The 14,740-nt window shown below is 40.2% G+C and overlaps 2 protein-coding genes across 2 annotated transcripts; both read right to left on the bottom strand.

Moving 5' to 3' along the window:
- Positions 1-3,031: 3,031 nt before the first annotated feature.
- On the bottom strand, positions 3,032-5,663 carry LOC139143722 (ras guanine nucleotide exchange factor L-like). Its single transcript, XM_070714257.1, has 2 exons — positions 4,633-5,663; positions 3,032-3,801 (listed from the first exon to the last, which is right to left on the bottom strand). Exons 1-2 carry the CDS (start codon positions 5,531-5,533, stop codon positions 3,155-3,157), a joined length of 1,548 nt encoding a protein of 515 aa, XP_070570358.1. The 5' UTR covers positions 5,534-5,663; the 3' UTR covers positions 3,032-3,154.
- A 5,247-nt stretch (positions 5,664-10,910) lies between these two features.
- LOC139144396 (uncharacterized) lies at positions 10,911-14,287 on the bottom strand. Its single transcript, XM_070715097.1, has 3 exons — positions 13,812-14,287; positions 12,321-13,001; positions 10,911-11,179 (listed from the first exon to the last, which is right to left on the bottom strand). The coding sequence occupies exons 1-3, from the start codon at positions 14,140-14,142 to the stop codon at positions 10,911-10,913; spliced, it is 1,281 nt and encodes a 426-aa protein (XP_070571198.1). The 5' UTR covers positions 14,143-14,287.
- Between the last annotated feature and the right edge of the window lie 453 nt (positions 14,288-14,740).

Below are 14,740 nucleotides of genomic sequence, written 5' to 3' on the forward strand. Positions count from 1 at the left end.
CACTCATGATGAGAAACTTAACAAAAATATTAAGTTTGAGATTCTGAGAACATCACTCAGTTACAATAACACTGGGAAAAGTAATATCTATATATGTGTACTGTTACAGGAGTTATTTTCATTTGTTGTGTTGTTTGTTTGAGTTTATTCATAGAAAATATGAATAATACTTATTTTTTCATTATTCATATATGCTCGGAAGTACTTAAACCTGAAGCACAGTTGGAATCCAATATTCCATATGTTCTTACTTTTTACCTTTTCCATTGCCCCCACTCACTGCTCACAGTTAGTGTACATGCTTTCTGTACAGCAGAACACAAATGACTGTCAGAAGTGACAGCTTACCGCATATTTTACTTCTCTGTAGGGAACATCATAGTGATGTATCTGAAACGCCAGAAACTGTTAATAGGTATACAGTTCATTGCTTGGAATCACAGCACGTCAATGTGTATTTATTATCATATTGTTGACTGCTTAGTGTACATGTTTATATCCCCAGTCAGTAAGGCCCTGTCTCTCTTGCACTGTAAATCACTTCAAAGTTTACATAATATTTCTCAATCTTTAAGACCACTCACTATTTATTGATGTAAATTCTTACATACATGCGGGATAATGAACATAATTCATCTGTTTGAAGTACACCTGTACGTCAGCTAGTCTCACTTTCTGCTGGCATAGATGCTTTGAAATGCTGTGCCCGTTTTTCTCATAGATCTGAAATGAGATAAGATGGCACACTATGATGATGATGACAGTGACAGCCAACACTGATCTTTGTGTAACATATCCCAAATTCCACTTTACAAAGTTTGGTGCATGAAACTGCATTTTGGAGGCAAAAAGCCCCCAAAGATTTATAGATATAATGACACCTTTTCTGTACTTTCTCAAATCTCACAACTGCACATACTAAGTAAAAGCACTCACAAAATCGTATGTATATTAAACAAATTCAATTTGGGTCACAGAGTATGTGATGTGACATAGTACCCCAACACATTGTGGTTAACTAATAACCATATATACTTGTACTCTTATGTTCAAGACATAACAACATGAAACCAGTAACCACAGTAGTCTATAATATACATGTACACATATTATAGACTACTGTCCATACTATAGACTACTGTCTATAATATACATGTATACTGCCTAGTCTTAGTACATCTATTCTGCATACATATCTACTATGTAAATAAACCCTTCTATAAAAACACTTTCCTGTTGTTAGATAACTCGGTTCTTGCATCTGTAGTCTTTGATGTAATGTCAGTATTTTATGTTTAATCTGTCAACATCTTGTGTATTCTATTTAAAAGATGTGCAATATGTGTTTCCAAATTACCATGTGATGATAATAAAGTATTGTATAAAAAACGATTGTATTGTACCTCTTTTTGTTTCACCCATAGTTATAGTGTTGTAAAAGTTATTGCAGATGTTAATATTATGTGATTCTGACCTTTTTGAGGCGCACCTATTTCACAAGCAGCCAAGCAAAGTATCAAAATGTGTCCACTCAATTGTGATGTGTCTGATGTCATATGTTATGTTTAAAGGTATACTGTCAGCTGTTCCAATTTTGCCAGTAACCATGGAAAGAGAAAATCTAACTAATCACAGATTTTAAGTGGGTGGCCGCTTTTTAAAAACAGCGCCCTCACATGGGCATTTTGAATACCAAAGGAACGTCCCTTTGACCATATATAGGCACATTTACATTACAGGTGACTGTATACCTTTAATTAGTGCTTCCATTCATCCGGTGTTCTGTAATAATATTCTCAAAGGCTGGTGTGTAAGTGTTATAGAGGTTTGCAACAACTCTGTCCTGCAGAGTTTTTTCGAACCCAGCAGAGTCAACCTAGGGAGGTTTCGTTTGTGGAGCGTAAAAAGTGAACGGAATGAGTCCAAAGATGGTGGGAGAAATTTATTTTGGGTGAGAATGAAATACATTTGAAATTCTTTCCATATCATGCATGGCGCTGGAAGTTTTTCGAGGTTTTGGGATAACTTCCGAATTATCTTCGTACTCTTTTGCGGTGACGAAATACGAATATTAAGGTAGTACGCGCTTAGAAATCAAACGACTTAAAATTTTATTCAAACTTTCCTCAATGAAATATTCAACCATTTAACAAAGCAATGTTAAAACAGGGGTCCCTTGTGCAAACTTTGATACTCCAGAAATAAATTATCCAACATCTACGGATATTTGAAGATCAAAATGGAAGCCATCCCCGTATCAACTCTATGGGGCCCGGAAATTCAACTCTTTATTTTCACAAAACTAAGCCAGTAAGAATTTACTTACCCCAAAAGCTTCAAAATGAGCACCATAAGCGGTAGACCAGAAGAAAATCGTAAGAATTTTAGAGTCCGAATATCTGTCGTTGAGGCGCCTACTACCTTAATAACGATATGCTTACAAGACAAAGTTTCGCGCCTCTTTACATGGGTCAAAATACGGGTGAGAGAAAAACAGTGCGATAAATAACTCCACACTCACAAAACGGAAAAACACCAAACAATCGTACCAAGTTCTCCATCTCGCTCAGTTACGTTAATAACATTTAATACTCTCTAGGGTAGACCATTAAAATCTTGTAATGGGAGAGAGTGTTTAAAACGCGAATAATCTGCAGGGCAGCAAAGATCGATGCTACTTCCGAAAAAAATTAAAAAGAGTATGGATCAGATAGAAAATATAAAACAAATTCTGAAATGCAAAACACTTTGCAACTCGGTATTGCAGAGGTCGAGCCATTCCTAGAATATTTTCGGCATCAATCGACTCACCGACATCTTCTGATGCATCTGTATTTTGTTTTTATTTTGTTTTGTGCTTCGTTGATTTTGTTTTTTATATCTAAAACCGAGACTAAGGGTCTTCTGCTCCATTGCCATGGTCGAAGTCAAACAAGTTATTTGCATTTGATTACTCGATGGCACAATCTTGATGCATGTGAAGTTAGCAGCACATGCGCAGAATGCATGCAGTTAAGGAATTATTTCGCATGCTAAATATTATTCTATCGAAAGCACGGTTTTCTGCGAATGTGTTTACTTTCCAATCGCTCATAATTTCTCTATAAAGTTGTAGTTTTTGAATTTCTTGTCAATTTCAAGGAAATGCCGTTTTCTACTCATACAGTTCGTCGGCATCATCAAAATATAAATCATATCTCAGAGTAGATTGTAAAACCGGAGTCAGTGAAATCCCATCCTGCTTTGCAATATTGTCCATTGTCTTTCTGTTCGCTATCGTCAATATGTCCAACATGTGATGCTTTCCGCACAGTTTTTCAAGTGCCCGAATAACGGTAAGTAAATATCCAGACCGACGCCCTCTGCGCCCGTCATGGTTTTTTTCCAGTTGTAAATTGGCGTAGCCCAGCAAGAAATCAGCCTCGTTCGGGATGACCTCTACGGAGGTCATGAGAGTGAGCAGGTCGTCGTCTGTCGGCGTCACAGAAGTTGGTTGTTCCCGTGGGCCGTAGTCTTCTACCGGATTCGTTTCCATGAGGAAAATCTTTGGCTTTCCTGTCAGGTTTGGTGAATTCACTTCCGTGAAAATTTCGGTCAGATTTCGAAAGCTGACACCAATTTTGTCAACTCCCATAAAGCGTCCAAAGGTTCCCTGGGAGAGGATGCAGACAAGGAGACAGTCGTGGAAAGAGTGCTCTTCGAGATTCAAATTTCTGAGTGAGCCAATCAGATCCAGTGATGTCAAGTTCTTCATCACTCGAACGCTGAAACCCATACTCGATAGAATACTTCGAATGGTGCCTGAAATTTGTAAAAAAAAACACTTTCGTGTCAAGTGTACAGTGCGTAAGCAAAGTGACTGTGTCGAAGTTATTAGCAATTCATGAAAGAATTAAACACCGAAAAAACTCAATTGAAATTCTGTACCTTAAGAATAAATGTCAGCTACATCAGTAATTAGATTCAAGCAATCCAATGGTGTCAATTCATGTGGCCACGTGTTTTTTAAGAAGGAACACAAGGTGAGACAAAGTTCAAAGTGTAGGGCCTATAACTTCATTGGATTTCGTAACCCCATGGAGCAATAGAAATATGTTTACACTTTTCCATTCTTTTGACGAGTTAATTTACTCCCAGTGGAATGCCACACAGCTTACTGCTATCAAACGCGCCCCCCCCCCTCTCCAAAGCAGACTGAGCAAATATAGGCTTATATGAATAGCGATCTCTTGGGTTACAAAAGAAGGCAAGCATCCGAACATCCGAAGGCATTGTAGGTTTAATGTAAAAAGATATTTCCATCGACGAAAAGATTTGTACAGTTGATACATCAATAATTCACTTTTGATCTCTTCCTCCGTGACGTCATGTATCACAATTATCATCCGAAAAATGCTTGCAATTCAAAGAAAACACAATTGTAGGATCAACCCTGAGCTATCCGACGTGTGTCACTTTTACAAAGTGCGTCACATTTCCTTAATTTTGCACATTGATATCATGGTTCAGCGAGATACCGGGGCGAGATATCAGTGAAAATTTCAGTGAGTGAATTCAAAATCTTCTCTGATCTTTGCAAGTATGCACGCATGCGCTCACAGATTCGCACACATCAATCAAAGCAGTACTTACTTATTTCGGATCGGAAAGTATCGCTGTTTGACCTTTCGCTAAGGTCACGTTCATACTCATAATTATAGATGATGAGGGCAGCACCGCAGGGATGGCTGTCCATTGTATAGCAAGGTACGCGAGCTCCAGAGCTCCACTCACGCATTTCCATTCTTCCGTTTCGCATCCACGTCGAGTTTACAGACTTTTCCAAATCTCTAAGTCCCTGGATATCTTTCTTTAGTACATCCTGATATTCCTTGATAAGTAGGTTATTTTCGAAATTTCCCTTGTTCAAGTTTTCAAGGTTACTGCACAGAGACGCCGGTAATATTCTCAGACGGTTTTCGGCAAGTTGGAGCTCTTCCAAGTTTTTCATTTCGCCCATCGAGTACGGAATCCAGTCTATCTTGTTATTGTTCAGCCACAGGACTTTTAAATTTGTCAGTTTCTCGACTGCCTTGGGCAGATTTGTAATTCCATTGTTGCTCAAGAAAAGTTTTTCAAGCCCTCGCAGTTCATCGCTCCACAGACACGCCGGAAATGCTGTGAATTTGTTGTCCGAGATATCTAGGTACCGAAGTTTAGACAGCTCTCCGACGGAACTCGGTAGCGCCCTCAACCGGTTGCTCCCCATGTACAACCGAACGAGTTCTTTCAGTTCTGTTATAATCTCGGGAAAATCCTCGAAGTGGTTGTTTTCCAAAAACAACCATCTCAGCCTTGTGAGTTTACTGATGTCTCGTGGGAGCGATTTTAACCGATTAACGTTCAAGTTCAACCACTGCAGCTCTGTCAGCGTGAATACCTGCAGGGGGACACTGGCGATATTGCGGTAGTTCAAATCCACGCGGAGATCGTAGGCTTTTCCCCGGTAGGGTTTTATGTTCAGGGCTGTCAGTTCTCGTTCTATCTTCGACATCGTTACACCACTTTTGATTTCGAATATCTTTCAAAATAAAGTTACAGCCCAGGACTTTGGCCAAAACATCTCCGTTACTAGGGTTGGGACAATCAACGCGAAACTGCTAAAATAGGCATACGTCCTATTCAGACCCCGCAATCATTACATAAAAAGGAGAACTTGTTGTTTTACATGCCGACGTGATAATGCGGTGGTGTCATTGATTAGCTATTAAAAAGACAAGTGAGTTTATGATGCCGCCGAATGAGGGAATTATCACTCTTCTGGCGCAACTGAAGTCTCTTGTACAAAGGCACGTCACCAGCCCTGGAGAATCGAAGGCTACTAATTAAAGCTCACTAAGCAAAATGCTTGTCCCACTCGATTTTCATTCCGAGACAGGAGCGATCTTCCAGGCTCCGATCGGAACTTGTGTCTGCTTACCCTAGCACACTTGGGTACGTAGAGCCCGCTCTCAACCAACCCCTTCAAAGGGCTATCGATTACCGCAGTTATGGCTACTTCAAATTGACAATGCCTCGACCCGCTACAATAGCAGGGCAGTAACAACTTGCACACGTTGCTTTGATGGCAGGATACATGTCCCAGCGTCTTAATAGGAGTTTTTAAATCGCAGGAAGAAATTAAACTATAATATGTAACCTTCAGCGCTTGTTATAGAAGAGCCCATTAAGTTCAGCGGATCAGTGGTGAATATTCGTCGCAGAAGTCCAGCACAACCACCTGTTGTGCAACGCTGATGGTGTAAAGTACCTTACCCGTTCAAAGAGAAAGCGTTCCCTAGATTCTCTAGATCCTTAGATTCTCAGGTGCTTAGAGTCGAACAGAAGTACAATGCGTTCCACCTACTGGACGAACCTTGCTTCTCCTCAATGTCACCGGCGGTAGTACTATTACTGGCAGAGCAGTTGGATCTGAAAAATTTGTGCGCATGCGCAGGCGTCCCATTGTGCGACAGACGTGACGTTATGGACTTCAGTAGTCCTTTTTCTTGCTAACAGAGAGTGAACAAATTCATAGGTATTTTGAACGAAACAAAATTTCTTTTTAGAAGGAAAAGGTGTGTCTCAGCTCTCTGTCTCTCTGTCTGTCTGTATCTGTCTGTCTGTCTGTCTCTCTCTCTCTCTCTCTCTCTCTCTCTCTCTCTCTCTCTCTCTCTCTCTCTCTCTCTCTCTCTCTCTCTCTCTCTCTCTCTCTCCTCTCTCTCTCTCTCTCTCTCTCTCTCTCTCTCTCTCTCTCTCTCTCTCTCTTCATAGTTTGCTCTTCCACATCGCACGCTATCCCTATTATGTTATGTACAATGTGCTGAGCTGTGTGTGTAGTGCAATTCAAACAAATTTTAACACAAATTTGATTCCTACAATGTTCTTCAAACACCACACCATATAAGCGATTATAGGTATCTGTACTTGAATTAGTGTGCATAACGCGTACGTTTACTCGGCGTCGACATGGAAATCACTGGCCAAATTGTCACGTGGATGGCATGAGCTGTGTGTGTATGGTGACTTTGACTTTTGATCTCTTTCTCCTTGACATCATGTATCACAAAGGCGAACAAGTGCTTGCAATTTAAAAGAAACATAAGTATCAGGTCAAGCCTTCGACTATCAAACGTGTGACTTTCTTCAGGGAACCTGACATAAAACCACAAATAAGGCCAAAGTAATTAAATTCTTTGTTTTGCGTCCCAACCCGCCTAGGTTTTTTAAGGTTTTCATAAAAAACACACACAGTGTATTTGAATAGGAAATTTTAGGACATGGCCGCTTAGCTTTTCTGAACTAAAATTTTGTTACAATTTTTTATTTGCTGCAATCAAATTACATTGTGTTAATTTTCTTGTGTGTGTTTTTCAGCCGCTTAGACGCGTACCTTTTCCCATTTAGAGTGGACGCAAAACAAAGAATTTACTTACTTTGGCCTAAGTGAAGGGAACAGGTGAGAAATGGTATTTGTTTTCCGAACATATTTGACAAATGACGAACACAAGGATTGGACTTCAAAGCGCCCTCATTAAAGATTTGCTCTTCACAGGATTGAAATGTCCACTGAATAATTACCTTCCACAAAGTACCGCGCCAAACATACCGGTACCGGTATATACAAGACTTAGTAACCAACTGAGGCTTACCGTGGATCATATTTCGATCATGGAGGCCAAGAAATTCTATAGATCGTTCGTGCACTGTGATGTCAACGCCTTGTTGAATCGGTATGCCATATTTATGTTAACGACTTTGTAGTTTCAACACTGAAGGATATCGGGGCAAAAATTACTATTTTTTTCCTTTAATTTAAACTAACCACCAGGCGGCAATATAACCATTTTGAATGATTTGTGTTCATTAAAATGTTCATGGGTATAAAATCTTCATTTTCAGATGTCTTGTTACATTGGCCTGTTGTATAAACCACCCGGCCGTTAAATGATATTTACAGAATGTGCCGATAGATTTTGCAAATCCTTCTTTTCGTGTATATAGTCATTGTGATTATTATTGTACCCTTTGAGGTCGGTAAAATAACTTGTTTGATGTCCGTTAGGGTAATTAAAGCGGTTTTTTTTCCTTCTTTAGTATGTCGAACCATACTTTATTCGAGTTGAGCACTACACCTGGCCACTACACTATGCATTTGTTCACTGTCCTTGTGATATTTTGCAAAAGTGATGCGATGATGCGGTTTTCGGTTTTGTATTTTATGGAGGTTTTTGCGGGGGGGGGGGGCTTTGTTGTGAGATTTGAGGAATAGTTTTTGTTATTTCTTTGACTACAAAAAATTTCTCCTATCTTTTTATTTTTAGAAGAGAACGTTTGGAGTCTATTTGTTTTACTGCTACGAAATTGAGAATCGATACAATTTTTGTGTTAGCCAATTGTAAGTGATACTATGATGGATATTCATTGAACATCATTACCTAAACAGGAAGATATGACGCGCAGATGTCGCAGTAATGCTGATGATGACATAATTATTTTCTTCTTTACTGCGCAAAGTGATTTTCATATCGTGCCTTTCAATAGCAGTCGTGCGCCCACCCGTGTTCATACCACGATGTTTAGGAGATAATGTGCACCTAGTATGACTCATTAGCTATAAAGAATATGAGTTTCAGAAACGAAACAAATCAGAGACCACTTTATTCACAATATTTCGTGGCTGTGTGTGTCAGAGACAGACAGACAGACAGACAGACAGACAGACAGAGACAGGTAGAGAGACAGAGAGACAGAGAGAGACAGAGAAACATACAGAGAGAAACAGAGACAGAGACACAAAAGAGGATGGGGTCACCTTCACCATGTATAAAAAATGAACACCATGTATGTATAGAATTGACTCAGATAAGTAGTTCAGCTAGCCATGCAATCAACAAACACAGAAGGAATGTTGCAAACTATGACGTGTCCATCGAATAATGCTAGTTAAAACCTTTGCCCTAGTTCAGAGGACACCCCTTCAAGTTTGTTGACACCAGCGCGCGTACACAAACTTTTTTCAACCTGGGTAGGCAAAATATTGCTACTAAGGAAATTTTAGGAACCGGGTTAAAGTGTAGTACACGCCACAGTCAAACATTTCATGCTGTAGTTTAAATTTCATTTATTACATTATTTCAGTTCCATTATTATTATTATTGGATTCCATGTCCTGCAAAAGAGCCGTAAAATGTTGAACATTTTCTTGACGTCTCTGACAACCCCGTTACCCCCCCCCCCCACCCTCACCCCGCGTAACTTAGTTGGCACTTTCAGCGAAACAACGACATATTGAATAAACATCGGACAACTAGCAAAGTGCAATCGCTCTCAGTCCCGTCCAATTTAGCCGTTATACTACTAACAGTATCTTTATAATAACATTCAGTGTATTGCCTAAAGACTTTGTAAAACACAACTATAAGAGTAAAATTCTGTATAGATTATGCTGTATCATAATGAAACAACAAAACAGTATTCGTGTATTGGTACAGATGTACAGGTTATCAATCATTTTCAGCTTCATTTATTATAGTAATGTCCATTAATCTGAAATCCTTCATCCATCGTGTGGCGTTTGTGCACATATAAATCTCTCTCTCTCTCTCTCTCTCTCTCTCTCTCTCTCTCTCTCTCTCTCTCTCTCTCTCTCTCTCTCTCTCTCTCTCTCTCTCTCTCTTATATATATGTACATAACGGTAACAGCCTCTGTCTCTGCCAAGTCGTAGCCTCATCTATGTTTGAAACCTGCGGAGAGAAAATGCATGAAGTTATCGCCTGTAATATTGATTGCTCTTCGACATACATTGAAACGCCAACCAAATTTCCTCAAATACGTGCATGCATGAACCTGTAAGATAAGATCAAGTTGTACGGCTGTGCAAAGGACAAATGATGCAAGGGACTTAACTAGAAACGAAGCAGGAGATTTGCTTTACAGAGGAAATTACAAGTTTTGGTAAGCCGTTCGTGAAAAAATGCTTGGCGGGCAGGAAATTAGCTGAAATCTCGGGTAATACGTGATTTTACAGGAAATGCGTACTCTGTCACGGTGCACAGGTGTTGAAAACTCGTGGGAAGGGCTCGTAAGACAAATGTACCTTGAAACTTGGGCTAATGTGCAGCATTTGGAAGCTTTTGGTCAATTGTTTGGCTGAAACTCAATTTTCTCATTTTATTATTTCCAAAATGCCAATCAGTTACTCAATAGGTTTAGTTTCAGTCAGACTCCTTAAGTTGTTGTAATTATTGACGTAACCTTCAGAGACCCTGCATATTGCCAGTGAAACTTGCTTGATCATACGTGTGTCGCTTCGATGTAACGCAAATATGTGATAATATGAATATCATCTCACTACGGGAGATGCAACCAACGGTTTAAAGGATCAGTAACTGTTACTTCTGGCGATTTTGCAACTGCATTTTATTTCCGTGTATGCACTACAGATGCTTTGTCTACTTCCTGTAGTATGGCGAAATACCTGGTATTTCCTTTGTCAATGCAAATACTAGTATTTTACTTGTCAGTGCAGCGTCATGATGTTTGACATGCATTCTTATTGGTGACCACTTAATTCAGAACAGGGCCTGAACTGACTTGACAACAAAACGATGTATGTAATTTTAAGTCTATGTTGACGTACCAAATATTTGGTATTCAACAACGGCATGTTGTAGGAATCAGATCAAAGAACCGTTGTTGATATACGGAACAAATACATTTATATTTGCCAAAGTTACGGTCACTCCGCTTTTAAACAGAAAAGTGTTGATTTCTCATGCATGATAAATGGTGACCACTGACTGAAACATTCTTAGCCTAGTATTTGAAACCCCCAGCAGTTACCCACTACACACCTGCATACCCCCTACCCCCCCCCCCCCCAAAAAAATCAAAATGAGAGTAGACGCTTGCCTCTGGCAGAAGACGGCTGGAAAGCGTACATCGAGTATAGTCTCATGATGAAATCATCGCCTTTGTACGGGCGAAGTCGACCTTTGTGGCGGGAAATTTCGTCTTCTGAGAGACTCACGTCCTGGTCCATTAAGTCTTCGATGGTGTTTCTGGCTCTCTCTAAGGTCGGGGAAGAGTAACGCGCTGGTTTGCTGCTAATAATTGGCAAAACCCTTGCATTTGAACGGAGGGCGATGCCGAGTTTATCTGCAAGAAGAAGAGTAAAGATTGTGGTTTCTAAGCAGGTGTTAAAATGAACATTGAAGGTGAAATATTGAATAAATCCTCTCGGTATGTTAGTATAAACAGCGTAATTAATAAATTATGTTATTTGGTGTGATGTGGTACAGTGTGGTGTGGTTTTGAGTGTGGGGTTGTGTGGTTTGATGTATTGTGGTGTGAGTTTAGAGTTGCATGGGCCGTGGTGTGGTTTATTTTGATGTAATGTGTGTGTTGTGATGTGATGTGGTGTGATGTGATGTGATGTGATGTGATGTGTTGTGATGTGATGTGATGCGATGCGAAGCGATGCGGTGCGGTGCGGTGTGGTGTGATGTGATGTGATGTGATTCGATGTGATGTGATGTGATGTGATGCGATGCGATGTGATGTGATGTGATGTGATGTGATGTGAAGTGAAGTGAAGTGATGTGATGTGGTGTGGTGTGGTGTGGTGTGGTGTGGTGTGGTGTGGTGTGATGTGATGTGATTCGATGTGTTGTGATGCGATGCTATGTGATGTGATGTGATGTGATGCGATGTGATGTGATTTGATGTGATTCGATATGTGATGTGATACGATGTGATGTGATGTGATGTGATGTGATGTGATGTGATGTGATGTGATGTGATGTGATGTGGTGTGATGTGGTGTGACGTGACATGTGTGGTGTGGTGTGGTGTGGCGTGGTGTTGTGTTGTTCGCCGTGACATGACGTGGTTTGGTTTGGTTGGAGTGATGTGGTGCGCGCCTTTGCGTTGTGGTGTAGAGTGATTGTTGTATTTGATGTGGTTTGGCGTGATGTGGTATTGCATTGGTACGGTAATGTACGGTATCATGGCATTTATCATGACATTATTACATGTAAATCAATGATAAAACTCGATATAATGCCGAGAAAAGATGAACTTTTTAATTCAGCCGGTGAACAATGGTGAAAGCCGATGACATTTCTGATGATATACTTGTAAGCTTCTTTGCAAAAGCAAGCCCACTCTCTCTAAGTAGCAAGCTCACTCTCTGCATGTATTAAGTAAGCTTAGATACTTTCACTTTTAAAACACCACGTAAATTATGACATTTACTTTTGAGTACTTTCGCCTTCATGGAATATTTGTGCATACCCACCTAGTTGCCTGCCCAGATATCTCATAATTTGATCTTCCTCGTTCAGAATTTCGGCAAAACATCTCTCACAGTGACATAATAGAATAACCCTGTCGAATTTTGGAAATCGGTTAAACCAAAGCATTCGGGCTATTTTAACGCAGTATAGATTAAACACATTGTTTATGCCATAACTTCTCAAATATTTTGCTTTGAGGTTGTCTGTCATCGCGGAATGTGAATGATTCTCACAGAGTTTCAAAGTTGGAAATCCGTTGACAAAATACGTGAGCGCGTTGCTGATTTGCCGTCGGCTGTCGTCGTCGGAAGCAAGGGGCCTGGACAGTTCTACAGTAAAATGGCGATCGCGTTGAACCACGTGATTGGTTAAGAAAGGGTTGCTATGCAGATCCCCGTCAGCAAGAGTGTCACCTCTCTGACCAATCACAAGGATGTTGGAATCGCGCGTGCGCATCTCAAGTGGCGTACTGGGAATCAATGGCAGCTTGATTAGGTAGTCCACAATACAGTCAACCTGGGTCGAGTTGAATTCGTCGGACACGGAGAAAATTCGACGGTCCTGGGCAAGTTTCCACGCGAAACGGTCTCTGTGTTTCCACTGTTTCGGCCACTTGTCAGCGATGAATTCATCACCCAAATCTTTAGACTTGCTGTCTCCATAGATCACGACTAATATCGACCCTGCAGTTGAACAAAACAATCAAATATCAAAATTGAAAGTCATAAATTGTTGACTGATGTCAATATTTGAAAGTGATAATTCCATATTAAAATTAAAAGTCATGCTGCTGAAGGTCAAACTGAAGGAAAATGAAGAAAATCAGAGGATTGAAAAGCAAATACAAATTTGTGTTTCCGATAACCCAATTTATATTATTGAAAACCCTCCGACCCTACAAACTTTTTTCTGCATTTTAAAAATTACGCAAGATTTTGCAAAGTTTTGAATTACACCCCATTAAAAACAAAATAAGATTGTCCCGACCACTCTACCCTATATACTGAGGGTTTGTTAACGGAACTTGAACAAAAACATTTCTTTTACTATTAGATTATTTCATGGTACTGTACTGACATGAAATTTCATTAGAGTTACCTTTGAGAGTACATCATCATGAACCTATAGTATGTCTCAAAGGTGGGTACTTAGCCAAATTGGTTTCCTTATCAGATTACATGACCTTACTCCAGTACACTAACAGTATCATGTCGTGTCTAACCCGGCAAACCTACGTATTCGATCATTTTTAAACATATGACCAACAAATACTCAAGTTAGACTGTTTTCGAAAGGGGGAAACTTTCCAGTTTTTGTACAAAAGGTCAGTCGCAGGTATCACTCTCTAAAATTGTCATAACTCAAATGTACTTCATATTCTGTCGAAAGTTTGTAAATGCCATATCAACAGACGGATTGGCGCCAAATTTGCAAATATATAAAATATATATAAATGACTCATATAGCGCAATTGATGTTCAAACTTTTCCTACCTTTGGGCTTAGTTGCAGTCCTGCTCAACATGGCCAACTCCTGTCTATGGTCGATGTTTCTGTCCCTTTTATGCGGTGCCAGACACACTCGACTCTGCCGGGCATCGATCACAACTACGGCGGTGGAAGTGGTAAACCCGTCGCAGGCCGAGTGGCCGGACTGTGAACCACCCAGGGTCCCCGACCTTCTGAAACTTCCGACGGTCACTTTCCCTCTGAGATTCTCGTTTCTTGCAACAACAGCATTTAGCAAACCTTTGACGTCTTCTTCAGCAGCTTTCTGGAAGGACTTTAACTTCGCGAAGACGAACAGCCGGTGTTTTTCCGCCATATTTGATTGACGCCCACCACGAACACGGTGAACAATATCACTTCAAAATATTTAGCCAGGTCGGCAGCAAAGGACCGCTACGTCCTTTCGGCCCTGTCCAGACGATAGCATGATCAGTCATGTCCATCATAATGCTGTCAAACTATGTACGAATCATAAAGAGCATACAAACCTTGCCACCAATCTGGCTTGCGCATGTTTCCAACGCTAACAGTGAGCCTGCCAATCTGATTTACATACCTGACTTTTGCACTGTGTCATCGGTATTTATGTTAATAGCAATATAAACATTGCCCAGGGCATGAATTATTGTTCCGCGTTTGTCAAAAGCCATTTCCCTATCTCTTGAATACTTGCAAGTAGTACAATAAAAGCTGACACTTGAAATTACCTGAAGTGTATGAGAAGGCCTCGAAAAACGTTCCATCAATAGTCTTAGCTTGAAACCATCATAGGGACCTACAAACATGCACGAATGGGCCTGGTATAGCTAATATCGGGAAGACGTTTAACTAGTTTTCCTTAAAAACGATCTAGCTCTAAACGAATTGAGCAAATCATAGACCGGTTATCAATATGCAAATAATACATCAATATG

Source organism: Ptychodera flava, chromosome 11 (assembly GCF_041260155.1).
Source record: "Ptychodera flava strain L36383 chromosome 11, AS_Pfla_20210202, whole genome shotgun sequence".
NCBI lineage: Eukaryota > Metazoa > Hemichordata > Enteropneusta > Ptychoderidae > Ptychodera > Ptychodera flava.

Coding starts and splice junctions, on each gene's coding strand:
- LOC139143722 (XM_070714257.1), bottom strand. CDS start 5,533: ATGTCGAAGATAGAACGAGAACTGACAGCCCTGAACATAAAACCCTAC. Junction 3,802..4,632: donor TACTTTCCGATCCGAAATAA/GTAAGTACTGCT, acceptor TACAAATTTCAG/GCACCATTCGAAGTATTCTA.
- LOC139144396 (XM_070715097.1), bottom strand. CDS start 14,142: ATGGCGGAAAAACACCGGCTGTTCGTCTTCGCGAAGTTAAAGTCCTTC. Junction 13,002..13,811: donor GACTGCAACTAAGCCCAAAG/GTAGGAAAAGTT, acceptor GTTCAACTGCAG/GGTCGATATTAGTCGTGATC. Junction 11,180..12,320: donor ATATCTGGGCAGGCAACTAG/GTGGGTATGCAC, acceptor TTCTTCTTGCAG/ATAAACTCGGCATCGCCCTC.